Source organism: Bos indicus, chromosome 11, assembly GCF_029378745.1.
Source record: "Bos indicus isolate NIAB-ARS_2022 breed Sahiwal x Tharparkar chromosome 11, NIAB-ARS_B.indTharparkar_mat_pri_1.0, whole genome shotgun sequence".
Taxonomy (NCBI): domain Eukaryota; kingdom Metazoa; phylum Chordata; class Mammalia; order Artiodactyla; family Bovidae; genus Bos; species Bos indicus.
The window spans coordinates 27,077,538-27,102,355 of record NC_091770.1 but is presented as its reverse complement, the minus strand read 5'-3'; the positions used below and the strand labels follow the sequence as shown (position 1 = coordinate 27,102,355).

Sequence of the window (24,818 nt, the reverse complement as noted above, 5' to 3'; positions counted from 1 at the left end):
TCCCTCATTCTGCTTTAGGGCTTGGGACAAAAAGAGTGGGGGGTTCCGTATTCCCTGAATCCTGTGACTCTCTCAGGGGTCCTGCTAGTGGGTCTACCCCACGCGCCTTGTCTTGAGGGGACCACTAAATCATCTGAGATGTGCAATCTCAGGGACCACGACAGCTATCCTTGGCCTCCACACCCTAGAAACCTCTCAAATCCTTTGAGACAACAGAACATCAGTATCTCTCAAGATTCTTTCCTGTCAGTAAGTTCTGTTTTATTCCAGGGGAAAGGGGAGTATACTAAAAAGGCTTTGTGTCCACCTGTTTATGCTGTGCATTCCTTTTTCAGGTCTAACCACCCATATGTGCGTCTGACTGCAGGAGGGCATTCGGCAGGCACCGAGCCAAGCCAACACGAGGGACGGAGATATCATCCCCTGACACCGCAGGGGAGCAGGGGACACTGGACCCTGCTTTTCCCTCTGAATCCATCAATAAGGCACATTGTAACAAGAGCGGGGCACACTCTCGGATTCTTTTTACTCTACCAACAAACCTAACATCTAGCCGGTATCTAGCTCCTCAAACTTTGCCCACAAGCTATGAACACTGAGGGCCAAGGGAGAAGGGAGGTGAAGAAGAAACTGAGGCAGGAGCAGAAGCTGGACTGGTGGGTATCACTGCTTCCGAGGCAGCTAGGGAGGAGGTATTCCATTTCCTGAGCTGTGCTTGTCCCATTTCAGCTTGAGCAGATGGAAATATAGTTCAATGTTTCAACATCATTTGCCTTTCTCGTGCTAAAATATTGATAAGTGCTGCCCAGGCAGATGCCCCTGCGGTTCCGAGCAGTAACTGGAGCATGATGTGTACTGAAGTGAGACACGGCAAAGCCTTTAACGAGTGTTTAAAATTCCTGGAATAATGCTCAAAGCTGGCTTAGCTCACTGGGCTCCTGAAAACCGCCCCCACTGGGCCGCCTCCTAAGCGGCAGGAGGGGTGTGAGCCCGGCCGGGACCCCCTGCTGGTGGCAATTAGTGCGGCAGCTGCTCGTCTCCAGGACGGGAAACAAAGCGGAGGTGCCTGCATCTGCCGCGGAGCCGCGCGGGGAGGCAGGGCCGCTCAGGGGCGCCGAGGGCGAGGCGTGATGCGTCTCCCGCCTGCAAGGGCCCGGCACGGGGCACCCAGAAAGAGGGGGCTCTGGACAGGGCTCTCGAGAAAGACAGGTGAGGGGAGGGCCAGAAAAGGGAAGAGGGAGAGGAAGAGGGTGGGGACTTGGGAAAAGAAAGAGGAAGAAGGGCTGGGAAGAAGGGTTTTGCCAGGATCAGCAAATCTCCTAGGACCAGCTCGCCAGGCCCTGAAAGGAGAATCCAACACTGCCTCCAAGACAGCCTGATGAGTGGCATCCCTGTCCTAAGACGCTCATTTTCAGATTCCATTCATGACTAAGGCCCCCCTGGATTGAGGGTGTAAAAGAAACCTACAAGAGCACCTGGGATGTCACCCAAGACTCAGAACAGTGCTGGTTGCTGAGGTTCGGATCTCCGTCATCTCTGTCCCCACGTGGAGATGGGAGGGTCTAATTGTGGAGATCCCTCAATATTAGAGGTCCTCAATATTTTAAGTTTTAGGGTTTCAGAGTCTTGATTTAAATAAATAAATAAATAAAAACCTCCTTTGGGATCTTTGTGAGATTGTTCAGAAGAATGTTCTCCAAGGAGCCTACTTGAATCTGATCTGGGGAGAAAATATCTGCGTTTTTCAGGAGTGACCCGATTAAAGTGCCACCCACATGGGAGAATGCAAGGCTGTGTCCCAGCAAGCTGGGGGGCACCCCCAAGAAGAAATTCTGGGCTGATGGTTTAATAGGACTTAAAGCAGTGTAACTTGATGCCCCTGATGGAAGACTCGCAGAAATTATTATTGTTGATTGAATAACATCTGCAATTGGGGAGACAGAATAAGAGACCTACGATGAGTTGGGAAACAGGGTCTAATGATTATGCTTTTCCTCTGCCTTCGAGGAAATCAAACTCAGTGAAGTCATGTAACTATAACTATTCTATTTTCTGAGATAAAAATTCAAGGGGGATGTGATCTGACACACAAGAGGACATTTATGGGGACAAACCAGATGGAGCATAACACTGAAAGGGAAGGGACAATAAAGTCTAAGACAGACATCTATCACGAATACTGGAGGCAGATTGAGGGGCTCCAGGACCCACCAGGGAAGCTGTGTTGGAAAAAACTTAATAGAGGAGGAATTGTCTGGACCCAAGACATACCATGCACTCCGGAGAGGCTGGCAGCAGTCCTATCTTGTTCTCCATCCCGAAGCCATCTAGCTGATTGAGGAACATCTCCCCTGGTGACACTATGGTACCTCCCTCCACCCACATCTTCTGCTACAGGTATCTTCCCACTCCTGTGTTGTTTCAGCTGCTGGCCCCAGTCCAGCCATCCTCCAACCACAAGCATCCTCAAAAGGTGAGCCCGTCACACAGATCAACATCTACAAGGACTGTTGCTGAGACCAGCTCTGTAGCTCTGGGCTGAGGCCCTGGCCATGGGTCTGTCCCTCTGGCACTGTGGCTCTCTCTGTCATTGTTCTCCCAGTTTTCCAGTTGCAGAGTCTGTCCACTGAATGATGGGGCATCTGGCTTCCATGGCCAGAGGCCTGTCCACTCATGGGGCGGAGTATGGGTGTGGCCAAAGTGAAGACCTGCCTGATGCTGACCACCCTCTCCAGGAGCTTATCTGCAGAAGCTGAGGAGCCCTGCCTGCAGGCACTCAGCCTGGTCACTGTGGAGGAGGAAGGCCAGCATCTGTGAGAAGACAAACAGGATGGAAAGTCCCAGGTGGCCAGAGTGAAAGGAACGATAGCAAGGGCAGGAGCCAGACAACAGTAGTAGTCACCCTTTCTAAATTTTGACAAATCTCCTCTGATCATTACAACCCCGGCAGGTGTTATTAGTGCCAATTTATAAAGAAGAAAGCCAGGAACTCAGATCAGTGAAATCACATGACTAAGCTTACAGGCCTGATTTTCCCTACACAATGTCACCTCCTCGAGGAACTAGAAACCCAGCGAGGCACTTTTTGTGGAAATCTCCCAGGGTTCTTATTAAATCAGTGTTGGAGGGACCTAAGGCTCTTCAGTCCTAAGAAGTCCCCAGGTGATCCCAAATGCTGCTGGAATCTCCCCCAACACATACGCGTGCACACACACACACACGCATGCATGCATGCAAACTGTGAGTGGCAAGGTCCTGCAGCTGTGTTTTTGCATCTCCTTGTTCACAAGCATCTCCTGGATTCTGACTCAATAAGGACTGATCTCAATAAGACTAAGTCTCAATAAGACTCAAGATGCTGACTGTCTGACAAGAGCCTCAAGCACCCTCAGATAAGCTTGGGAAATGCCCTTCAAGTGTGGGAAACATGAGGTCCCAGCTGGGAAGTTTCATCAGGGAACCAGAAGCTGGGTCCCGTCCCCTTCGATGTTCTCCTGGGTTTACCAGACACCCTTTCCTCTGACAGGAGAATGCCTGCCTTGACCCTGATGTTGCTCTGGTGTTCAGTCTTGAGCAAACTTCTTCCCATCTCTCTGCCTCCACACTCTCCTCTGTAACATGCGAAGTGGTAGCTGAATGGTAGCGCATGCAGAGGATACGATAGAGGGAGGCACCTAGAGAAGGAAGTGAGGGAGAAACAGCCAGTGTCCATCCAGCAAGTGGAAAAGAGATGGATGATGGGGAAGCCACAATTGTGCTGCCTGCTAAGGAGCAAAGGTGGTGGAGTGGGGTGGAGGGGGGGCACCATATCCTGCCCCCACACCCTTGCACTGGCTTCCCTGGTGGCTTAGATGGTAAAAGAATCTACCTGCAATGTAGAAGATCCAGGTTCAGTTCCTGGGTCAAGAAGATCCCCTGGAGAAGGGAATGGCTACCCACTCCAGTATTCTTGCCTAAAGAATTCCATGGACAGAGGAGCCTGGCAGGCTATAGTCCACAGGGTGGCAAAGAGTCAGACAGGACTGAGCAACTAACACACACACACACCCTGGCATTAGAAAACATGGAGCCAAAGGACCAAAGAGACTTTGGTCTCAAAAGCAGGAATGGAGAGGATTCTAGAGACCTGGACCATTTCCACCATGAACAAGTATGCAAAGCCATCATTTTTTCCTCCATTTCACAGGAACAGAGAAGAAGTGCTAAGGGGGTTTGGGGTGGGGTGGCCAGGGGCTCTAACTGGAGTGAAGAAGAGGGCAGAGTGGCCCAGAACCAGGAGAAGCCAGGGGGCTGGACACAGACCCTCCCAGCTTCCCACTCACTGGCTTGAACCCAGTCCCAGTTGCCACCACCCCACCTGGGTCCTCTCCATAGACAGGTACTGAGCACCCACTGTATAACACGTGCTGGAAATGTCCATTATATCCTTGATGTTCTGTCTACTCTGGTAACACATGTGTTCTTGTACCCATTATACAGATGAGGAAAGCAGACCCAATGCTCAAGTTTACAGAGTTACTACACGAAAGCACTGACATTCAAACCCAGGCCTCCTACTCGAACACTTCTGACTTCTACACTTCAGCATCTTTCTGAAAAGGGTGTTTGCATAGGGGCTCCAAACCCAAGGGAACCAGGGATATATTTATCCTTTCCCTCAAATCAAATTAAATGCATATTAGAGTGGTGATTTGGGCTTGTGGCACATGTGTGGGAACCTTTCACGGAGAGATATTGACCCACAGAAACTACTGGTTCCAATTCTAGGTTCATTTGCTGGGAATGGGCTTGCTAAGTATGTAGGCACATGGTGGTTTTTACCCTGCTGCTGCTAAGTCGCTTCAGTTGTGTCCGACTCTGTGCTACCCCAGAGATGGCAGCCCACCAGGGTTCCCTGTCCCTGGGATTCTCCAGGCAAGAACACTGGAGTGGGTTGCCATTTCCTTCTCCGATGCAGGAAAGTGAAAAGTGAAAGTGAAGTTGCTCAGTCGTGTCTGACTCCTAGCGACCCCATGGACTGCAGCCTACTAGGCTCCTCCGTCCATGGGATTTTCCAGGCAAGAGTACTAGAGTGAGTTGCCATTGCCTTTTCCGGGTTTTTACCCTAATACACACCAAACACAGAGAGTTCATTTTCTTGTTTCCCTTCATGAAATCCATGACTTCACCAGGTATTCTGGGCCCACTCACTAACCAGCATTTACCATGCAAAGCCTCCCCACCCCACACATCCATGTGGAAAAAATGGGGATGTCAATTTGAGCACATATGTTTTTCCTATTTTTACAATAAGGCAAATAGGCATGAAGATTTGAGTTTAAATGGATGACTTTGAAATTCAATGAAGAAACTAGACAGGAAAAGACAAGAAGATTCTAAAATTGGTCAAAATAAGATGGGTAGATTTAGAAGCAGATAAGAGCTGAGTACCACTGTCCAAACTAACCAGATACGCTCAGACAAGGATATTCTAAGTCTCAGTTCCAGGTACTTGAGTGTGAGGTCATCTCCAAGGCCCCTCCTCCCCCTCCCCTTACCCCACCCCCAACATAGCTTTGTTTCCAACACTTTCGGGGTACCCCCCCCTTTCTCTTGCTCTGTTCTGTTAGCACCTCCTCCTTCAAGCTCCCTGGTTGCTTCCCTTACCTCTGACCATAGAGAATCCTCCTGTTGGTCCAGGTTATCCCACCTGCTCAGGCTGTCCTCACCTCCACTCCCTTTTTAGGGATCTCTCTGACTCAGCATAGGGCTTCCCAGGTGGCACTAATGGTATAGAACCCACCTGCCAATTCAGGAGGCAGATTCGGAGGTTCAATCCCGGGGGCATGGCAACCTACGAGTGTTCTTACCTATGGAATCCCATGGATGGGGGATACTGGCGGGCTACAGTCCATAGGGTCACAAAGAGTCAGACATGACTGAAGGGACCTAGCATGCATGTATGCACTCACCGACTCAGCATGTCCTTCCTGGATCACCTGTTGATTCTAGAAGCATATTCCATGGCAGCCTGGAATACCTGGTTTCGTTGTCTATGACCATGAGCTAGTATTTATCACTCACTCACTCATCAGTTCAACAAATATGTACCAGACTTTGGGTTAGATGCTGTGGGCAATACAAAGGTGTGTTCAATACAGCCCTGTCCCACTCTAGTCAGACACTGAGCCATACACCCAAGGCACTGTCAGTCCAGGTAGAGTGTGTCTTGGGCTCTCTGGTGACCAGGGTATCTCAGTAAAGGCACTGTGTCTGTCTGATATGCACTGCACCATAAACTTCCCCCACAGCCTCAGTGAGTCCCTCCTCCTGCTCTGAAAACCCCAGCTCCCCTCTGGATGGCCTGCAGAGTTCCTGTTGCCTCTGCTTCTGGGCAGGCCAGGATGACTCAGGTCTCCCTGAGTCAGTCTTCTCAGCTCAGGTGACCATTCCCCACCTGTCTCTAAGCGGTTCTCCCATGACTCAGGTACCCAGATGGTCCAGAAGAGTGTACTTCCAGGCTCCTATCACTCCAAGCGTTTGGTGTTATAATAATTTACATAAACATCACAAACAACACAGTTGCAGCTGGGGGGCAGGGAGGGGAAGTGTCATCATGCTGACACTGTTGCCTATGGACTGTCAGGGAAAGGAGCTCCAAGGGGTTATCTTCAAGCCAGGCCTTCCTGAAGACAACCCTCTCCAGAATGCAGGATTCTTGCCATATCCTCACAAGCGATGCTACCTCCCCATTAGACCCAGAAGAAGGAAGAGATGAAAGCTGATGATGAAACTCCTTACCTGCCTGCAAAGTGACTTCGGGCAATGGAGAAAACTAGCAAGCATCCTACAATTCCCTCAGCCTTCAACTTCCTCAACTGTAAAATGAGGATAAAGATACTAGCCACCCACTATGCTGGGAGGGTTAAAAGAAATAAGATGGTAAGAAAACCCAGGACACTACCTGATGCCCAGGAAGCCTTCAATCAATGTTCCTTTTCCTCCTTCCTCTGGGGGTGCTGTCCCTCGTGTAAAAGTTTAAAGCTTGAGGCACTGATCCGTGGCTTGATGGTAGAGATGGACTTTTCCCAGAGGCACCCAGGGGTGAGATTAATGAGTCCCTGGCTGTCCCCAACTTGACCTGGGAGGTGGAGTCCAGGGTGTCCTCGGGTCTGGGAAAGGGTGAAGGCTGGCATCAAGGGGAAAGTCCAACTCGAGGAGAGAATGGCCATGAAAAATGAGAGCTATGAACTTCCCTGGTGGTCCACTGATTAAGAATCTGCCTGCCGGTGCAGGGGACACAGGTTCTGTCTCCTCCTAGTCCAGGAAGATTCCGTATGCTACAGAGCAACCCAACCCATGCGCTACAACTACTGAAGCCTGTCCCACGCTCTAGAGCCCATGCTGCGCAACAAAAGAAGCTACTGCCCGCGAGAAGCCCAGGCATCACAGCTAGAGAGTAGTCCCTGCTAGCTGCAACTAGAGAAAGTCCACACACTGCAACAAAGACCCTAGCGCAGTCAAAAATAGTTTTTTGTTTTTTTAAATGAGAGCTGGCCCTGGGCAAGGGGTCAGCCTAGCTGTTGATTCAGAGATCTAATCTCTGCAGAACTGCATACTTCCTTGAAAGGGACCTTTTTGCTTTTTCAACTGTGAAGCTTCTTGAATCAAGTCCCTTCTTTCCAGTGAAGGTGAAGATTGCATCTTCCCCTTGACTGTACAGTAAAAAGAAGAGGGAGCAGGCACGGGGAGCAGGGGCAGGGAAATCCACAGGGATGAAGGACACCACCCAGCTGCCCGCTCTCTCCTTCCAGGCTGCCCCCCACAAGCCTTCTTCATACCCAGGTGGGAGTCTGCTGTCACCACCACCCCTCTGGCCCCAAATACCCGCAGACACCCTCACCTCCAGTCCTGGGCACCAGAGAGCCCCATTTCCTCTCTTCATCCAGGGTGAGGATAGAATTGTTCTCAACAGATATACTGAATAGTAACAGGCTGTGCAGGGTATGTGTTGGAGGAGGAGGCCCTGGAAAACTACTACAGCCCAGTGCACTCAGCTTGGATGACTCTTCCTTCTGTGGCTAAAACATAGTCGCTGGCGGGTCCTCCCCCTTTACCGCAATCCTCCCTTGGCAAGGGGCTAAAATCCCCTTTCATCAACTGATAAATAGATAAGCAAAATGTGGCATATCCATATAATAGAGAATCTTGCAGCCATAAAAAGGAATGAAGTAGGGTACAGGCTGGGCTCCCCTGGTAGCTCAGCTGGTAAAGAATCTGCCTGCAATGCGGGAGACCTGGGTTCGACCTCTGGATTGGGAAGGTCCCTTGGAGGAGGCCATGGCAACCCACTCCAGTATTCTTGTCTGGAGAATCCCCATGGATAGAGGAGCCTGGCAGGCTACAGTCCATGGGGTCACAAAGAGTCAGACATGACTGAGAGACTAAGCACAGCAAAGGGTACAGGTTAGAAATGAATGAAGATTGCAAACATTTTAAGTAAAATAGTATAATACAAAAAGGTATGATTTAAGTAAAACGGTAAGACACAAAAAGTACGATTATATTTATACAAAATGTCCAGAATAGGTGCATCCAGAAAAACAGAGAGTAGACTGGTGGTAGCCAGAGGTTGGGGGCAGAGAAAGAGGGGACCCCAGGGAGTGACTACTTAATGGCTATGGGGTTCATTTTGTAGGATGATGAAAATGTTCTAAAACTAGATGGTGGTGATGGCTGCACAATACTGTGAGGGTACTAAATGCCATTGAATTGTATGCTTAAAAACAAAGTGAGGACTCTTATTGTGTATTTTACCACAATTAAAAAGCTTTTCAGGCTTTGAGTATTTCCTTTTCCACTTCCATCTTTCTAACTCCACCTCCATTTGGGAAAAAGAGTGTTCTAGAGCTCACTTGAGGAGAAGGCAATGGCACCCCACTCCAGTACTTTTGCCTGGAAAATCCTATGGAAGGAGGAGCCTGGTAGGCTGCAGTCCATGGGGTCACTAAAGTCAGACACAACTGAGTGACTTCACTTTCACTTTTCACTTTCGCGCATTGGAGAAGGAAATGGCAACCCACTCCAGTGTTCTTGCCTGGAGAATCCCAGGGACAGGGTAGCCTGGTGGGCTGCCGTCTATGGGGTCGCACAGAGTCGGACACGACTGAAGGGACTTAGCAGCAGCAGTATATATATATATATATATATATGTATATATACACACACACATACTGAATCACTTTGTTGTACACCTGAAACTAACACATTGTAAATCGACTATACTTCAATTTTTAAAAAAAGTTCACCAAGGACAACGCCACAGGGACTTGACTGAGAGAGTGTTACTCTCAGACCTAGTCCCAGAACTAAGAAGAAAGACGCACCCTTGTGCCCATTCCAGGCTTTTATCCTAACACATCTCCCTGCCCAGCCCACTCTCTTTCTCACCAGCACGGAGCTTCCCAGATGGTCCCCAGCCAGGAGCAGAGGAGGCTAATCCACTGTGTCCATCTTCCTCCAGGTCCTCTGGCTCCTGTAATAGGGGAGCAGGCAGGATGGAGCCGGTGCTCATGAGGTCCAAGGAGTGTTTGTCACCTGTAAGACCACACATGAGGCCTCGCAACTCACCAGGTCTGAACACAGCCTGGTCCCTGCCCCCATGCTGACCATTCCTACTGCTATGGCTAGGCCCAGATGACCACAGGAAGCCTGGACCTCCTCCCTCCTCAGTGATAACACGGAACTTCACAAGATGCCACTCAGTTGGTTGTGGACCAAATCTGACCTGGGAGTCAGTCAGCTCAACTCGCCACGACATGCCCAGTAGACACCTACACTGGGCTTAGATGCGTCAAGAAGGAAGAAGATGCTTGGAGACAAGGGCCTGGGCCAGTCATCCAACTGGATGGCAGGAAGGCATCCAGAAAGATCAGTGTTCCCAGAAGGCCCTGTGGCTTCTTCTTTCCACCCTCAATGCCAAGAACCAAGATTAACCTCCTTCCTCCAGCTTGGGCAGAAATCAAGACGCTAGCCCCTTGGGTCCTCCAGGTTGCCACCAGCTGGGTAGCCTCTCTGACCTTGTCCCACAGCCAACCTGACCTACTCTTCCTGTGGACCTTAGCCTTTGTGGTTTATCCACGTACATTATTTAAATTCTAATTCCCCCAACTTCCTGTCCCACTATGGCCCTCTGTATCCTTAGACAGTACAGGCTCAATCCAATAGACTGCAATCCCCTGCCCCAAACGTTTAGGGTAAGATGCCTTTGGGAATTCAGGATCTGTGGGATTTCAGGAAGGTGCATATAATGGGGCTTGTATTATATGTTCTACAGTACCACCCTGGGGGTACAGAGCCATACCTGTAATCAAATACGCTAATATTTCCACAGTGAAACATCTGAGATCTGTGCCAAATGGGACAAATATAGACTATAAATAGCTTCACTTCAGCTTAGGTCAGATTTTGTTTCCAAATAGCTTTGGCAGCAAAAATACCAAACAAACAAGCAAAAATAGAGCTTTCCAAGTTTGGGATTTGTTGAGAAGAGATTGAAGATCAGTATTTATGCTGCTTAAGAGAGAACCAGGCAAAACTATCCCTGTGAAAGGAAAAGAGCCTGCAATGGAGACTGCCCCCTCCCACCACCGGCCCCCTCCCACCACCTGCCTGCCCTCTGAGATCCTGGCTCTGGTGCCCAGGCTCCTCAGGCACTGTTTGGGACTCTATAGTGTTAGGGGTGCTTAAGGTCAGAGCCTGAGCCATCCTGGGTCTGTTTCCTGATCTCTTTTAACTGAGAAGGAAGTGATTCCACAGGCTCCTTTGACCTCTGACTTTTTATGGTCCTACTAAAAACATTAGCCAGCGCTTGCCACACTGTTCACAGGAGGCAGTGTCTTCACCATCAGAACAAGGAGCACCCCAAGAAAGCATCTGTCTCTTTCAGCACCCATGAGTGTCTTTGGACACACAGTGTCTTCCCAGCCCCCTGGATGGTCCTCTCCTCCTCACCAGCCTGGAAAACGTGTACCGGAGAACCACTTCAAAGGCCCTCCTCTGGGATCCTTCTTTATTCATGCTCCATGTGGGCATTTCTCTGCTTCCGGTGAACCGTAACTGGGTAGCTGGAGTCTACGTTGCCACCCACTGTCCCAGAGGGTACAGCAGCGCCTGGCACACAATAGGCACTCAGCAAGACATTGTGGAGAGGATGAGTGGGTGCTAGGTCCATGTGACTTCCCGCCAGGTAAGTTATCCTGGTGGAAGCAGGGCCCCTGTGCCATCTGGATGAGGCCCGGAGGCATCTGAGGGAGAGGAAGTGAACAGTGAAGGAGGAAGGAGATACACATTATCAGTCCAGGTGGACAACTCTGGGACCACATAGTAAGGCAAGAAGATGGAGCAGGAGTTCAGTTCAGTCGCTCAGTCGTGTCTGACTCTGTGACCCCATGCACTGCAGCACGCCAGGCTTCTCTGTCCATCACCAACTCCTGGAGCTTACTCAAACTCATGTCCATTGAGTCGGTGATGCCATCCAACCATCTCATCCTCTGTCGTCCCCTTCTCCTCCTGCCTTCAATCTTTCCCAGCATCAGGGTCTTTTCCAATGAGTCAACTCTTCGCATCAGGTGGCCAAAGGATTGGCGTTTCAGCTTCAGCATAAGTCCTTCCAATAAATATTCAGGACTGATTTCCTTTAGGATGGACTGGTTGGATCTCCTTGCAGTCCAAGGGACTCTCAAGAGGCTTCTCCAACACCACAGTTCAAAGCATCAATTCTTCGGCACTCAGCTTTCTTTATAGTCCAATTCTCACATCCATACATGACTACTGGAAAAACCATAGTTTTGATGAAACAGACCTATGTTGACAAAGTAATGTCTCTGCTTTTTAATATGCTGTCTAGGTTGGTCATAGCTTTTCTTCCAAGGAGCAAGCGTCTTTTAAGTTCATGGCTGCAGTCACCATCTGCAGTGATTTTGGAGCCCCAAAAATAATGTCTGTCACTGTTTCCATTGTTTCCCCATCTATTTGCCATGAAGTGATGGGACAGGAGAGGTAAACCCAAATCCACAGCCAAGACGGACGGTCCTACAGACGCAAAACTGTGGATTTTGGTATAAGACAGGGACATTTTAATAAAAAGAGGCGATCCTAGGGTAAGCGATGCTCGGAAAAACCAAGAGGAAAAGGAAAGGCCCGGCAGCCCATCTGCACAGTCAAAGCCCTCAGAGCCCGGGACGGAGACGCTGCACCGCAGCCGCGAGGTGGCACCAAAAACCCGCCAATTGCCCAGAGCGCACGCTGCCTTCCCACCTCCGACCAAGTTCTGCTTTTGGCCTGGGCGCGCACATCCGAAGCAGAAGGGCATCCCTTCGCTTTGCCGCCGGGTGGAGGCTGAGCACCCCGGCCAGGTTTTTCGGATCCCCGGCGGCGGAAGACGAGTCTTCCTCGAGTGCCCAGCTCAGAAAAGCTCCTAATCTGCTATCTGGAAGCTTCTCGAGGGACTCGTGGAATCTAGATGCGCTGCCCCGCTCCCCTCCTCTCCACCCCTCACCCCCACCAAGGAAACTGATCCCTTCTCCTTCCTCCCCGCGTCTCTCCGAAGGCGGGCTCACGTCCTGAATTCTTCTGGGAACAGAACTGTGGTCCGCCTTCATCCTGTCGCGTTCCCACTCACAGCTCGGGTTAGGGCCCGAGAGCGATTCTGGAAGCTGAGACTCCCCGGTCCTGTTCTGCTCCCTGAGACCTGTCACACCTTCGCGCACACGCAGTAAACACTTGCTGGCGAGAGTCACACGAAGGAGGCTCGCCCCGGGCTCGTGAGGGGCAGGTGTGAGAGGCCGCGAGGATCGCTGGACTCGATGCCAAGAGACTTGCGTTTGACTTTGACTCACTTGTTTTCTCGGGGTCCCTTAAAACCCCATTCCTCCAATATCGAGATCTTAAAGCCTCCTGGCGGCTCCAAAGCCGACGCCGTCTCCGCGTCGAAGAGCTTGCTGCAGCCTAGAAAGCTTTCTTTAGTTGTCTCTCAAATAGCAGATTTCTGCGCTGGGCCGTCTGGATCCCCGGAGTCCAAGACCCGAACAACGCGCAGAAACAGTTTGCAAAAGGCAAACCCCCAGGGCGCACGAAGTTACGCGGAGCTTGTCGCGGCAAGAGGAATTCTCCAGGCTCGTGAGTCCTGGGTCCCCCTCTCCATGTCTGACTCTCTGGGACCCTGCACCCAGGCCACACTCCCATTCACCTAGTGTGTTGGTCTCCTCGGGTCACACCAGCTACTCTCTCACCCTAGCACCCGCTCTCACTCGGAGTGAATGTTGCTGTGGGGTGAGACTAAAGCAGACGGGTGGTGGGCAAGGGAGGAGACCTGGCCACTAACATCCTGGGTAGGGGAAGGGTTTCCGAGAAAGGTACAGGGCTCTGATTGGCCCTCAGGATCCACCCACAGAACCCCTCTAAGGAGAACCTGTGAGCCTTTTAAGGAGTTGAAGGTCATGATGCTTCCAGAGTTAGAAGGTGAGAACAGGGACCTCATCACAGACCTATGAAATTGGGACCAACGCTGAAATCACATCAAGGGAGCCCAGAGGTCTCCCACTGGCCCTCATTCCTCCTTGGCACGGTGTTCAACCAGCCAGACAGCCTGATCTCAGTCCCCTTCACCTCCTGCCTACCTATGGGAATAGCTTCTTGACCTGCCTTCCAGCCTACAGCCTCACTCCCTCAAAGTCTTGAAGCAGAGCTCTGAGTGTGATCTCTAAAGCTCTCCATAAAGCCTTATTTGGCTCCCCAGTACCTATGGGATCAAGGCAACACAACTTACCTGACCTTGAGCTGGATCCAGACCCACCCCGCCCCCACCCGCTTCTCTCAGATTCCATTACCAGCTTCCTATGCATGTGGGCGCCTGCCGCGTGACTTTGTTCAGCGCTGGAATCCAACCTCCTCCAGGCCTTTGCTCCTACTGTTCCTGCCTGGAATCTCCTCCAGGGAGTACAATTCATCTTTCTGGTCAAAACCATCTCTTCTCCTGGAACACTCCAAAGTTGTAATTAATCTCCAAGTTGCCTCCCAAAATGCTCGGTATGCAATTCCTATGTGCGTCTGTTGGTTTTTCAGTGATATTTCAACTGTGAGTTACTCCGTGGTTAGCTACTTTAGGGCAAGGCTTGACTGTGCTTTGGCCCTCCCTCCCAACTCAGTTCTTATTTTGGAATAAGTTGGATGCAGTGGTATCCAAAGCATACATCACTTTCAACAATGTCCCTCCCCCTCTGGTACATATACAGGTAGAGATATCACAAGGGCACGAGGTCAGTATTTCTCCTGCATCTTGGGGGAATGTGGAGGGTCTCACTGTACACTTTTCAAGGTTCACATGGACACACACTTCATTTCCAAAAACACATCATGGAGTCCTATGCCACTTGGAAGAGCTGGTGGTTCTTGCGGAGCCCTGTCCAGTCTGGAGGAGGAGCCCGCTGAAATCCCACTCATCCTCTGGGCTTCATGGGAATCCAGCCTGTTGCCCTTTGCTGGGTGCTTCTCTCCCAACTGGGCCCTGAAGCAGGAGCGTTGGTCCAAGTAAGGAACTTGGATCTACCTTGCAAGGTCCAAGTTCAGGAGCTTGAGAGAAGGTGCCTCCAAAAGGGCAGAGCCTAGGGCCACTGCCCCTGGGCCTTCCCAACTCCTTTCTCTCCCATTTTTCCTCATCTTTTGCGCCCACCTAAGGTTCTTAGGAAAGTATTTCCTCAGCTACCCGGAGTGCACGGGCTAGGAAGCCTGGGGGGGTGGGGGGTGGGGGCTGGGCATTAGAGACACAGGGTGACGGGGTTAAGGGACAGGCCGGCTGTGTGACAGTAGCCACGGCCCTCTCTGAGCTTCAATTTTTCCTTTCCGTGGAATCAGAGCCTCTTCCATCTCAAAGGCCCTGGTGCCAGGGCCTGGATTCCAAAAATCCGCAGGTGTACCTCGGTCCCTCCTTGCCCCCCAGTCCAACCTGACCCTGCGGTGCCAGTGGGACCCGGACCTGGCGGGGGCAGGCGGCAGGCGGCAGGCGGCGGCGCGGCGCTACCGAGCCAGAGGCGCGCACGCCCTTAATTAGCAGCGCGTTCAGTCATCAAGGGGCCCTGCTAGGAATTTGTTTAATAAAGGTCGCAAATTAGTTATGATGGTAAATAGTCATCTCAAAACCCAACAAACTAAAGCTATTGCCGGCCTGGAAGGGCTCCAGGCTGCCTCCCCAAGTACAGCCGGGCCCTCTCCCGGGACGGCCCAGCACCGCGGGGATCCCCCGGGGGAAGGTTGGGGCGAGGCTGTGGAGCTGGGGCGTCTGGCCCGGAGAGGCTGGGGCTTCGGCCACAGCGCCTCCCAGCGGCCTGAAAGAAGAAAGCCGGAGTCCGAGCCAGAGAAGCCGGGACAAAGGCCCGAAGCCAGAGAGCGCCAAGAAGGCTGGGAGGGGGAGCGGGCCGGAGAGGAGCGGAGAGCATCCCGCAGAGCCAGGCGGCAGCCTCCCAGACTCCAAGGACCGCGTTACCCCCGGACACCGCCGGGCTCCCCTCCCCGCTGGGCCTTGCCTCGGTCCCCTCAGACCCGTTGAGATTTCTGGGCTGAGTGCACTCCCCCCGCTTCACCTCTAGAGGTCCAAGAACTTATCCTTGGCCCCAAGCCCATCTTTTCCTAGGGGAGAACACCTGCGCTCTGGAGGTCTGTAGAGCGACTCCAGCCCCGCGGAGAGGCTCTCCCGAGTCCGGCAGTGAGAGCCGGAGGCTATGCATACAAGTATCTGTAACTTTCCGTGTGCCTTCCTTCCTTGCCAGCACATTCTGTAACATCCTCAGTGTCTGAAGGGTTAGACTCCTGCAGGTTAAGGCCCTTCCCTTTTCCGAAAAAAAGTGTGTGTATAAATCCGTGAGCGTCATGGGCTTCTCTGTGAAAAGTGGGGAGATGTTGCAGGGAGTGGAGACCCTGCTTCTGTTCTGAGGAGGAGAGTGGGAAGGCTGAGTGTGTGTGTGTGCGCGCGCGTGCACGCGTGTGCGGCGAGAGTGGGTGAGGTTGGGCAAATGGGTGGTGTTCAAGTACCTGGAGTCAGACTGAAGTTTGGAGGTTGCAGTGTCTCCCGGTGGCATTTCTATTGTGTCTTTGGGTTGCCGCATGTATGTTGTATGTCTGAAGGGTTCCTCTGTGTACCCTCCATGTGTTTTCTGGTGGATGTGTGGTGGCTGTGTTCTCTGACTGTATGGATCGCTCACCTGTTCTTCTTCTCTGATGTGAACTTTGGGTGAGCCCTAGTCCACTGTGCATCCCAGGCTCCATGCCAAATGTTCTTGATGTAAAGACTATTGTATGCAGATGTGTTTCTTTTGCGGTGTGAATTGCTCTGGACCGCTCCATAGGAGGATGCGGTTATGAAACTGACCATGTTTGTGTGCATCTGTGCAGTTTGGAGTGAGCACACCCTGGAGAGTGTGCCTGCAGGGGAGGAGAATGAGGGGTTCTTGTGTTTGTGTCTGAGAACCGATATGGAATCTCTAAAGAGGAAATCAGAAAGGCAGGCAGGCCCTGTGTTGTGTTGGGAAGGTTTATGCATGTTGGGAAACTGCTCTCAGGGCACGCGGATGCCTAAGGGAGAGGGCTCTACTGGATTTGTGATGACATGGCTTGGAGTTGAGCTGTGTGCCTAACATGGGGGGTGGTATATTTGTGTAGATAATTGTGTGTGTGTGTGTGGTGTAGCCTCTGTCAGGCTGGCTGTGCCTGCCTGCTCCTGTAGAGCCCCGCCCAACACAGCCAGCTCAATCAGCCCCTGCATGAATACACCCGAATGGAAAGTTGTGCTCAGCTGACCGGAGAAATCAGAGCCGGCTAGCACTGCTCCCCTCCTCCCGACTCCCTCCTGCCCTCCCATAGGCCAGACGCCCGCCTGGCCAGGGCACTGGGACAGTGGAGGCTCAGCTCAGCTGGGGCCGGAAGGGGCCCAGGTGGTGGGAAGTTGAGTAGGCCTGAGCCCAAGAACTTGGGGCAAGCATCCCAGGGGGCTGGACATCTCAGCGCAGTTCTTGGGGGTAAAGGGGTTAGGGGAGCTCCAGGGAAATTCCCCAAGGTGGCAGTGGGTGCCTCAGGTAACAGCCGCACAAAGACCTAGGCAGGGAAGGAGACAGAAAAAGAGAGGGAGAGGGAGAAGAGACAGAGACAGCCCCTGCTTGGAAAAGCCAAGTCCCAAGGCACCACAGACTTGTGATCTCTAGCGACCTGAGCGATGAGCTGGGTCCATATTCCAGGCTAACCCATTCTCTTTTCAGAAGAAGCTGAAGGAGCCACTCTACCACCACAGCCCACACTAGGGTTTGAGTTCTACCCCAGTTGGTTCACCTAGGCCTGGGCCTGGCCCTCCCAGTGATCACTGGAGCCCTCTGTGCATGCAAGTCCAGCCATCCTTGGCTAGTCCCACGGCCTCCAGCCCCAATCCCAGGCCAGCCAGGCTCTTGTGTCTCCAATCCCACTATTGATCAGCATTCCCACTCTGCACCGTGGCAGCTTCCAGGTCATTTCATTTTAATCAGCTGTACATCTCGCCAGGGATAATCAACTGCACTGGCGCTGGGCAGTCGATTCCGCAGGATCCAGGAGGGCCAAAAGAGGGGCCTGGTCGGGGCTCAGGACAGAGCTGGGGGCAGGGCTGGGAGGGAGAGGTGAGCAGGCTGGAAAGGAGGTGGAATGACCTATCTTTCCTCAGGCAGGCAGCTTCTAGAGGTCAATGACTTTGATACAGATTTTCCTGGTTTTGCATCCCACCCTGCAAGTTCAGGTTTCCAGTGCATCCCAGATTGCCATTGTGTTTTCTTTGAGGAGGGCAGGAATAAAGAAAATCTTCCCAAATTGGCAGTTCTTCTTTAAGCCCATCACACCCTAGCTACAGGTACCCCCACAGGCCTATGCACACAGGGAAGCTTTCCAGCCTGAGTGTGCTGGCTGGGGCGCCAGAGGGGAAGTGCACTGAGTTCGGGCAGGATGCACCCAGGGCAGCGTGTGCCACGGCACACCCAGAGTGCAGCTGGCCCCTGGGCTGCCACGGGTCCAGACAGCGGAGGGCGGATGGACATTGGGTCCTGCTTACCCAGTCTGCCGAGCAAGTACACACACTCCCCTTGCCAGGGCACAATCTGCAACACTCCCAGGTGGTAGAGACTTCGTGCTGTGATGGCTTTTCCCCAGCAGGGCTTCAGCCAGGCCTTGCCCTTGAGCTCTGCCTCTGCGACCCCTGGGACATTGACTGCCTTGGCTGTGGCTTTGAGGGACCCAGATAGAGAAGGGGCAAGCAGCCGATTAAAGGAGAGATCCGGCCAGAAAGGGGTCTCTTTCCCTCTCTCTCTAATATTTAAAGGGGCAGGGGCCAAATTCAGTGTAACATCCAAACGTGTCAGGGTACAGGGTGGACTTCGGGAGTAGAAGAGCCTGGCTCCCTCCACCCTCTGGTCAAAGACAACCCACCAGGACTCCCATTCCTTAATGAGACAGGAAGGTGGATTAGGGGTGGGCAGCTGCCTGATGGACTGACTAGAACAAGGGAACCCACACATGTCCACACCAGATTCAAGACTCACAAGATACCTGTCCACTGCACAGAGACTCCTGTACACACAGCATCCTGTAGGTGTATTTAACCCACTCCTTGCAGAACTAGGGACACAGAAACTGCCCAAGCCACCCCAAAATACCTACACTATAGGCAATAGGCATGAAAACACAGGGCACGCACTGACTCAGTGTACACACTTTTACATCAAACATCACAACACATGCACACCTTTATATAGAGAACTTGACTGAATGGTGGAAATCAGCTTTCAGAATTACACACATCCACACCACTCACAGCCAGCATTCATGCCTGGCCTGCAGGGAACCCATAGGTAAGGTCAGATCAGACAGTGCAGAGTGGAGTACTGGTATCTGTACAGACCTAGCAGAGATGAGGAGAGGAGAGTGGCAGATGAGAGATAGTAAGACAGATAGCTGGCTGGTGACACCATGTGGGGCCTGGGACCCCGAGGATAAAGTGGAAAAGGAGGAGTGGGCGCTGAATGCCCAAATGCTTTCTCTGCCAGTTATGTTGAGAGAAGGAAGCATTTTAATTCCACTGGTTTGCCCCCTGTCCCCATCTAAAAAGGCATCTGCTCCCTAGTGCCACCTGTCAAGGCCTTTCAAGGGGTCATCCTCCAGCAGCACCCAGTCTTTCTGTCCACCCATCACTTCTAATTGGTCTGTTGGGTAGGGTCCATCCAGACACATCCAGACACTGTCTGAAGCAGCCACGCCTTGGGTTTCCAGGCCCAAGGTCTGGGTCAGGTATGTGACAGGCCATTTGAAAATGATAGTAGGAGACAGAGCCCCTCACCCCAGACATTATTCTGTGTCTCTCATCCGAGGCCCAAGCAGAATAGAATCCAGGCAGCCCTTTCCCCAGATGCCTACCACTTGGGCCACTACTGCCAGAAATATAACTTCATGAGGCACATTCCCTCCCCCCCCCTCCCCCCGGCAGTGAACACAAGTAGAGATGCTGATACTGGCATGCCAGGCCTCCGAACTTGGAAGCTCTCAAGGTGGTTGTGGTCATAGTGTCCTGATTCTAAGTAAGGATGCAGGTGGGGAACCTTCTCCACACAAGCCAGAGCCCTAGGTGCACAAGGCCCCACTTGTCCTGGCCGCCTTTCTGCAAAGCCCACCCCACATCAACGCCATGGTACTGCCGAGGATGGGGACAAAAGGAAATCAGAAATCAAAATTAGTCTGGAAACTGGCGCAAAATTCCAGGCACGTTTCTTCTTAATCCTCCTTGCTCTGGAAATTGGACTTTCAAGTGAAGGCAAGTTTTCAGAAATTACCTCTTTGGCTCCTCCTCAGGCACAGATCAACCTGGCCCAGAGCACCAGAGTGGCAGAGGCACCCAGCCAGGCTATCACAGGGAGCCGTGGGCCCCCACCCTCACCCCTCCACCCTGTGCAGGGCAGGGAGGCTAGGGGTCAGAAGGAACCTGGTTGGCAAAATGCAGAGATTTGGGGGGCAGAGGGCGGATTCCATTTAAAGTATAACCTAACTCTGAAATGTTCAAGAGACTCCAGTTGATCCCAAAAGACAGAAATTTCAAAGAGACAGACAGCCATAAGGCCAAGTCATACAGTCACATAGATGCACACACAGGTGGTAAGGAGGGGTTCCATCCTGATTCTAGGCCCTCAATTCCTCAAACTACATCCTCACCCAGCCTACAGTAGCCCCCCCACTTCCACCCCCCGTAAAGAAGACAAAACCTATCAGCTCCACTCTAGATTTATGCTTGCATTTGGCGACCTTGTATATTTCCCCTTTAAATTAAAAAACAAAAAAAAGCAGTAACAACCAAAAGACGCCAACTCGCTCCCAAAGACCCACCAGGGCCAAGACAAGGCTACAGTTCCTGGGGATCTAGGCCTGGCATCTGGTGCTAAAGAAACTGGCCGTAGACCCCTCTCCCTGCGCCGTCTCTGCCTTTTCTCTCAGGATTTGGCTTTGGGTCCTTTCCAAAGGGCCTGTTCCCATCTTTCCACCCACTCCCCTTCTCCAGGAAAAAATTCAGATGCAGCCTTAAAATTCCACCCCAGCTTCAGTGGCTGCGTAGTGGGAGTGGAAGCAAAGGCCAGGCCGCTGCACCCCAGGGCTGCGGCACAGTGGTGGACAAAAACACCAGTCTCCCGGGAGTGATAAGAAAATGGAGAATACTGTATTTGCTTTAGAAAGTTTTTACATATAGATAAACACGCAGTTAAGATAACAGTAAAAGCGCCCTACGGGGAGTGAGAGATACCTCCAAAGCAGCTAAGAAATACTTGAAATAGCTTTTGCATAAGAATACTACAGTCTCACTCTCCGCTTTGCAAGCGACAGGGTCCCTCTTCCTCACCCAGCCCACCACGCCACGCCTTGACTGCCAAGTCGACGCCAGGAACATCGAGTGGGAGGGGAACCCCAAAAAGGAAAGAGACAGGTGAGTGGGGAGGGAGGAAAAAGGTGGGAGAGAAAGAAAGAGAAAGGGAGAGGAGAAAAAGCAATATCATATACAGGCAATTTCTACACATATATTACAAACTGGGAAAATGACCGATCATTAAGATATACATAATTCATATAAAATTTTGAAATAAAAATAAAAATCTGTTACAGTCATAACTATTCTTTTTCCACATTTATAACCAGTACCCACACAGGCAGTGACAGAGTGGAGAGAAAAAGGTGCTTAACAAGAAAATGATTGTCTGCTGAACAAAAAACAGAAGATTGCATTTTGTTTGACCAATACTTGGACTTAAAAACAGAGAAAGAAAGAGAGCAAGAGAGGAAAAAAGAGAGAGCGCAACAAAAGGCGAGAAACATTTGCTATTTCCCTCTCGAGGGGTTCTTTTTTCTTTTTTTTTTAAACAAATTCCGAACGGAGATGGCGGTTGTTTTTCTTCTCTTTTTGTCTGTTTTGCTTTTGTCGTCTTGTCGTCGTGGTGGCGGTCGGTTTTTGTATAGTCGACTCTTTTTTAATCGTTTTTAACTAGAGAGAGTATTTTCCCAGATACAAATAAATCGTCATGCAGGTGGGGTGCCGGGTCCGTGGGAACCGAAAGGAGAAGCGGTGCTTGTCCTAGAAAGTATACAATTGTCACCTCTTTTATGCTGTCTGCCCGCCGTATCAGCGCTTGTGACTGTCTGTTGGCTGTCGCGGTCCTTTGGGGTGGCCGTGGTGGTAGATGGTGGTTGGGAGTTGTTGATGGTTTGCGTTTAACTTGTTATTTTTCTTGGTTTTTATATATTTTTGGCTGGAGTGGAAGTGTGTGTGTATTTAGGTGTGTGTATGATTGTGTATCCTGATTTCGGTTTGTTCTGGGGGTGGAGGAGGAAGAGGAGGCAGTCAAGGAGGAGGAGGGGAAGGAGCGGGGAGAGGGGAGGAGGGCGGCCTTGGGTATCATACATCACATTCCGAGTCGCTGGAGGTTACCGAGAGGATGGAGGTGCCGGTGTCCGCGCGCTCCGTCAGGCTCGACACGCTGGTGGTGGGGCTGGCCGCTGTGGACGGCGACTCTGCTGAGCCGTGCGTGGGGCATCCGGGCTCGGCCAGCGAGCGCATGCCGCTCGGTCCAATGGCCTGGTGCTGGAGCCTGCGGGAGACAGAAAACGGCGCACGCCCTGACACGGCGGCCCCAAGACCCGGTTCCGACAAGCCTCCATCCCAAGCCCGCGCCGCCGGGAGCCGGGCCTGCCGCCCCCGTGCTACTCCGCCTTCCCCAACCCAGTGGCCTTCGCCACCGCCCCCTGATTCCGCTCTCTACGCTCATCCCCCTCCTGCTACGCCTAGCTGATCCCGAGCGCAGCAAAGCGTCCCCCAGCGCGGTCTGGGCTCCCGTCTCCCTTTCCCCGGGGTTCTCTGGGGTCTCCCAAAGCTTCCTAAATCATGGCGGGCCTCGGAGGAAGAGGTACAACCCCAGGCCGGCCTCCTGGGGAGGCCTGGGCGCTTGCTGTTAAAGAGGCCCAGCCCCAAAGGGGCAGAAGTCAGGGAGAGGCAGGATGTTTCTACTTCCCCAGCCCCTGGGACTCTTCAGACTCAGTTGGCTGTCCCTGGAGCAGACAGGTCCCCTCCCTGACTCCTGCCTCAGCTCCCCCAAGCACAAGTCCAGAGCTGCAGGATGCTCGCCCGCTGGAGATCTTCCCGTGGAGGACCGCTTGGCTTTGCTCTCTGGATCCCTGAGCAGAGCGCAAAATCGGGGGGAAGAGAAAATGGTGAAGCTGGGAGCAGAAAAGCGGGGGAAGAGGAGCGAGAGAGAAAGTGGGCGACAGAGGAGGCAGGAGGAGACTGTAGAGCCGTCTTTGGCTGCCCCTTCACCCCTCCAGGCTGCCGGTACCTAGTGTCTCTGGAGTTCTCCCCACAAGGAGGCCTTCCCCTGGTCCTGGGCGCTGCCCTCATCGGACGAAAAATTGGCTCCACAGGCATGGGTGAGAGGGCCAAAGGTTCAGGCCTGGGCCACCTAAACCGGAAAACACTCCCTCCCTCCAGGGATTCACACCCAACCCGCAGCCCTGGCAGCTGTCAGCAGCTGCGGCCTGGCTCCCTGCAGTGCATTAGGCCAGGGCACACCCAGGCAGGCCCGGGATACAGGCTTTCCCTCGGGGTTTCACCCAACTCTCTCCTTCCCCAGTGTCTCTCCACTTTATTTTTCTCCCTACTTCCCCCAGGCCCAGCTCTGCTGACAGGTCAAGCCCAGTGCAACTTTGTGACTTTGTGGCCAACTTGCTGGGGCAGCAAGGCAACTTCTGTTTCTGCTTATTCCCTAACTTAGTGGACCAACGGCATGTTCCTTGGCTAAGGCAGGAGGGCTGCACCGACACCCACGGCCCCTCCACTCCCAGCCTGGTTCTCCAGTTGCTGGTCAGACAACTTGCAACGCCTTGGGAACAGGCCTGCTGCACGGTGGCCACCCCGGCCTTTCCCCTTTGTGGCAGGGACCCAGTTCAATTTCCTCTCCCAGACGTTCGTGGATTCCTCCCAGGGTTTTTGCAGTGCGTGGAAGTAAAAGCCAGGTGGCAAGGAGCTCTTTCCTTCCTTCCCTGTCTGCAGGCTCCAGCGGAGCCCAGAGCCGGATCCCGGGCTGATAAGGCTGGCGCGGGTGCAGCGCGGGGCTAAGGCTCCCAAGGACCCAACCCAGAGGTTATGGACACTCAGGACCTCATACACTCTCCACACTGACAAGAGCCCCTTCGGGGCAAAAACAGCCCATACGTCCACGCTCGCCCTTCTTCCGCGCTCCCAGGCAAGCGGAAACTTTCTCCAAACTGACCAAGAGGTCTAGGCTTCTCGTGCGCTCGGCAGCCGCTCGCCTCCTGCCTCCTGTCCGCTCACGCCTCTTTTCCATCCATCTCCCCCTCCCCGTCCCCGGAGATGGTAGCCAGGCCGCGGGGTCCCCGCCACTGACCTGTTCTTGGCCGCCGCGGCGCGGTCGCGCTGTCTCCGGTTCTTAAACCAGTTGCCTACTTGTGTGGGAGTGAGGCCGGTGGCCTGCGCCAGTTCGCGTTTCTTGCTGGGGTTGGGGTAGGGGTCCTGCAGGTACCACTCCCGCAGCAGGCTCCGAGTCCGCTCCTTGAAGCAATGCGTCTTCTGCTCGCCGTCCCAGATGGTGCGCGGCAGCGGGAACTTCTTGCGCACGCGGTACTTGTCCACCGGGCCGAGCGGGCGGCCGCGCAGCTTCTCGGCCTCCTGGTAGTGCGCCTCGAGCCACATGGCCTGCAGCTTGCCGTGAGACTCCTTGGTGAACTTGTGGTTCTCCAGGATGTGGTAAAGGTCGCGGAAGTTGCCCGTGTGGAAAGCGACCACGGCGCGCGCGCGCAGGATCGACTCGTGCTTGTTGATGGCCTCGCACGCCCCGGGGGCCACGGGCAGCGACCAGAGGAAGCGGCCCAGCCGCTCGATGTCGCCCGTCTCCTCCAGCGTCTCGCAGACGCTGGCCACCTGCTCCGGCGAGAAGTTGAGGGTGGGCAGCTGGAACATGGACAACTCTTCCGGGGGGGCCCTGGAGCCGCCGCCGCCGCCGCCTCCCGCTCCGCCAGCACCGCCGCCTCCCACACCGTTCCCGCCGCTGCCGCCGCCGCCGCCTCCCGAGCCGTTCCCGCCGCCGCTACTCGCCAGAAGTAGGGAGCGGTGGTGAGAATCGGCGAAGTTTGGCAACAAGAAGTGGGAGGAATAGAGGTCTAGGGGGGAGCGGAATACCATGGACTGACCTGAGAGGAGAGGAGAAAATTCAGGGAGAGGAAGAGAGAGG

The 24,818-nt window shown here is 53.0% G+C and overlaps 1 protein-coding gene across 2 annotated transcripts in view; it reads right to left on the bottom strand.

Moving 5' to 3' along the window:
- SIX3 (SIX homeobox 3) overlaps window positions 1-24,818 on the bottom strand; it is a 41,352-nt gene that overhangs the window by 7,936 nt on the left and 8,598 nt on the right. For both annotated transcript variants that reach the window (XM_070798589.1, XM_070798590.1), the window contains exons 2-3: window positions 23,976-24,777; window positions 22,007-22,166 (exon numbers count right to left, since the gene is read on the bottom strand). In XM_070798589.1, the coding sequence (XP_070654690.1) occupies window positions 22,007-22,166; window positions 23,976-24,777 (962 nt within the window). The remainder of the gene's footprint in view (window positions 1-22,006; window positions 22,167-23,975; window positions 24,778-24,818) is intronic.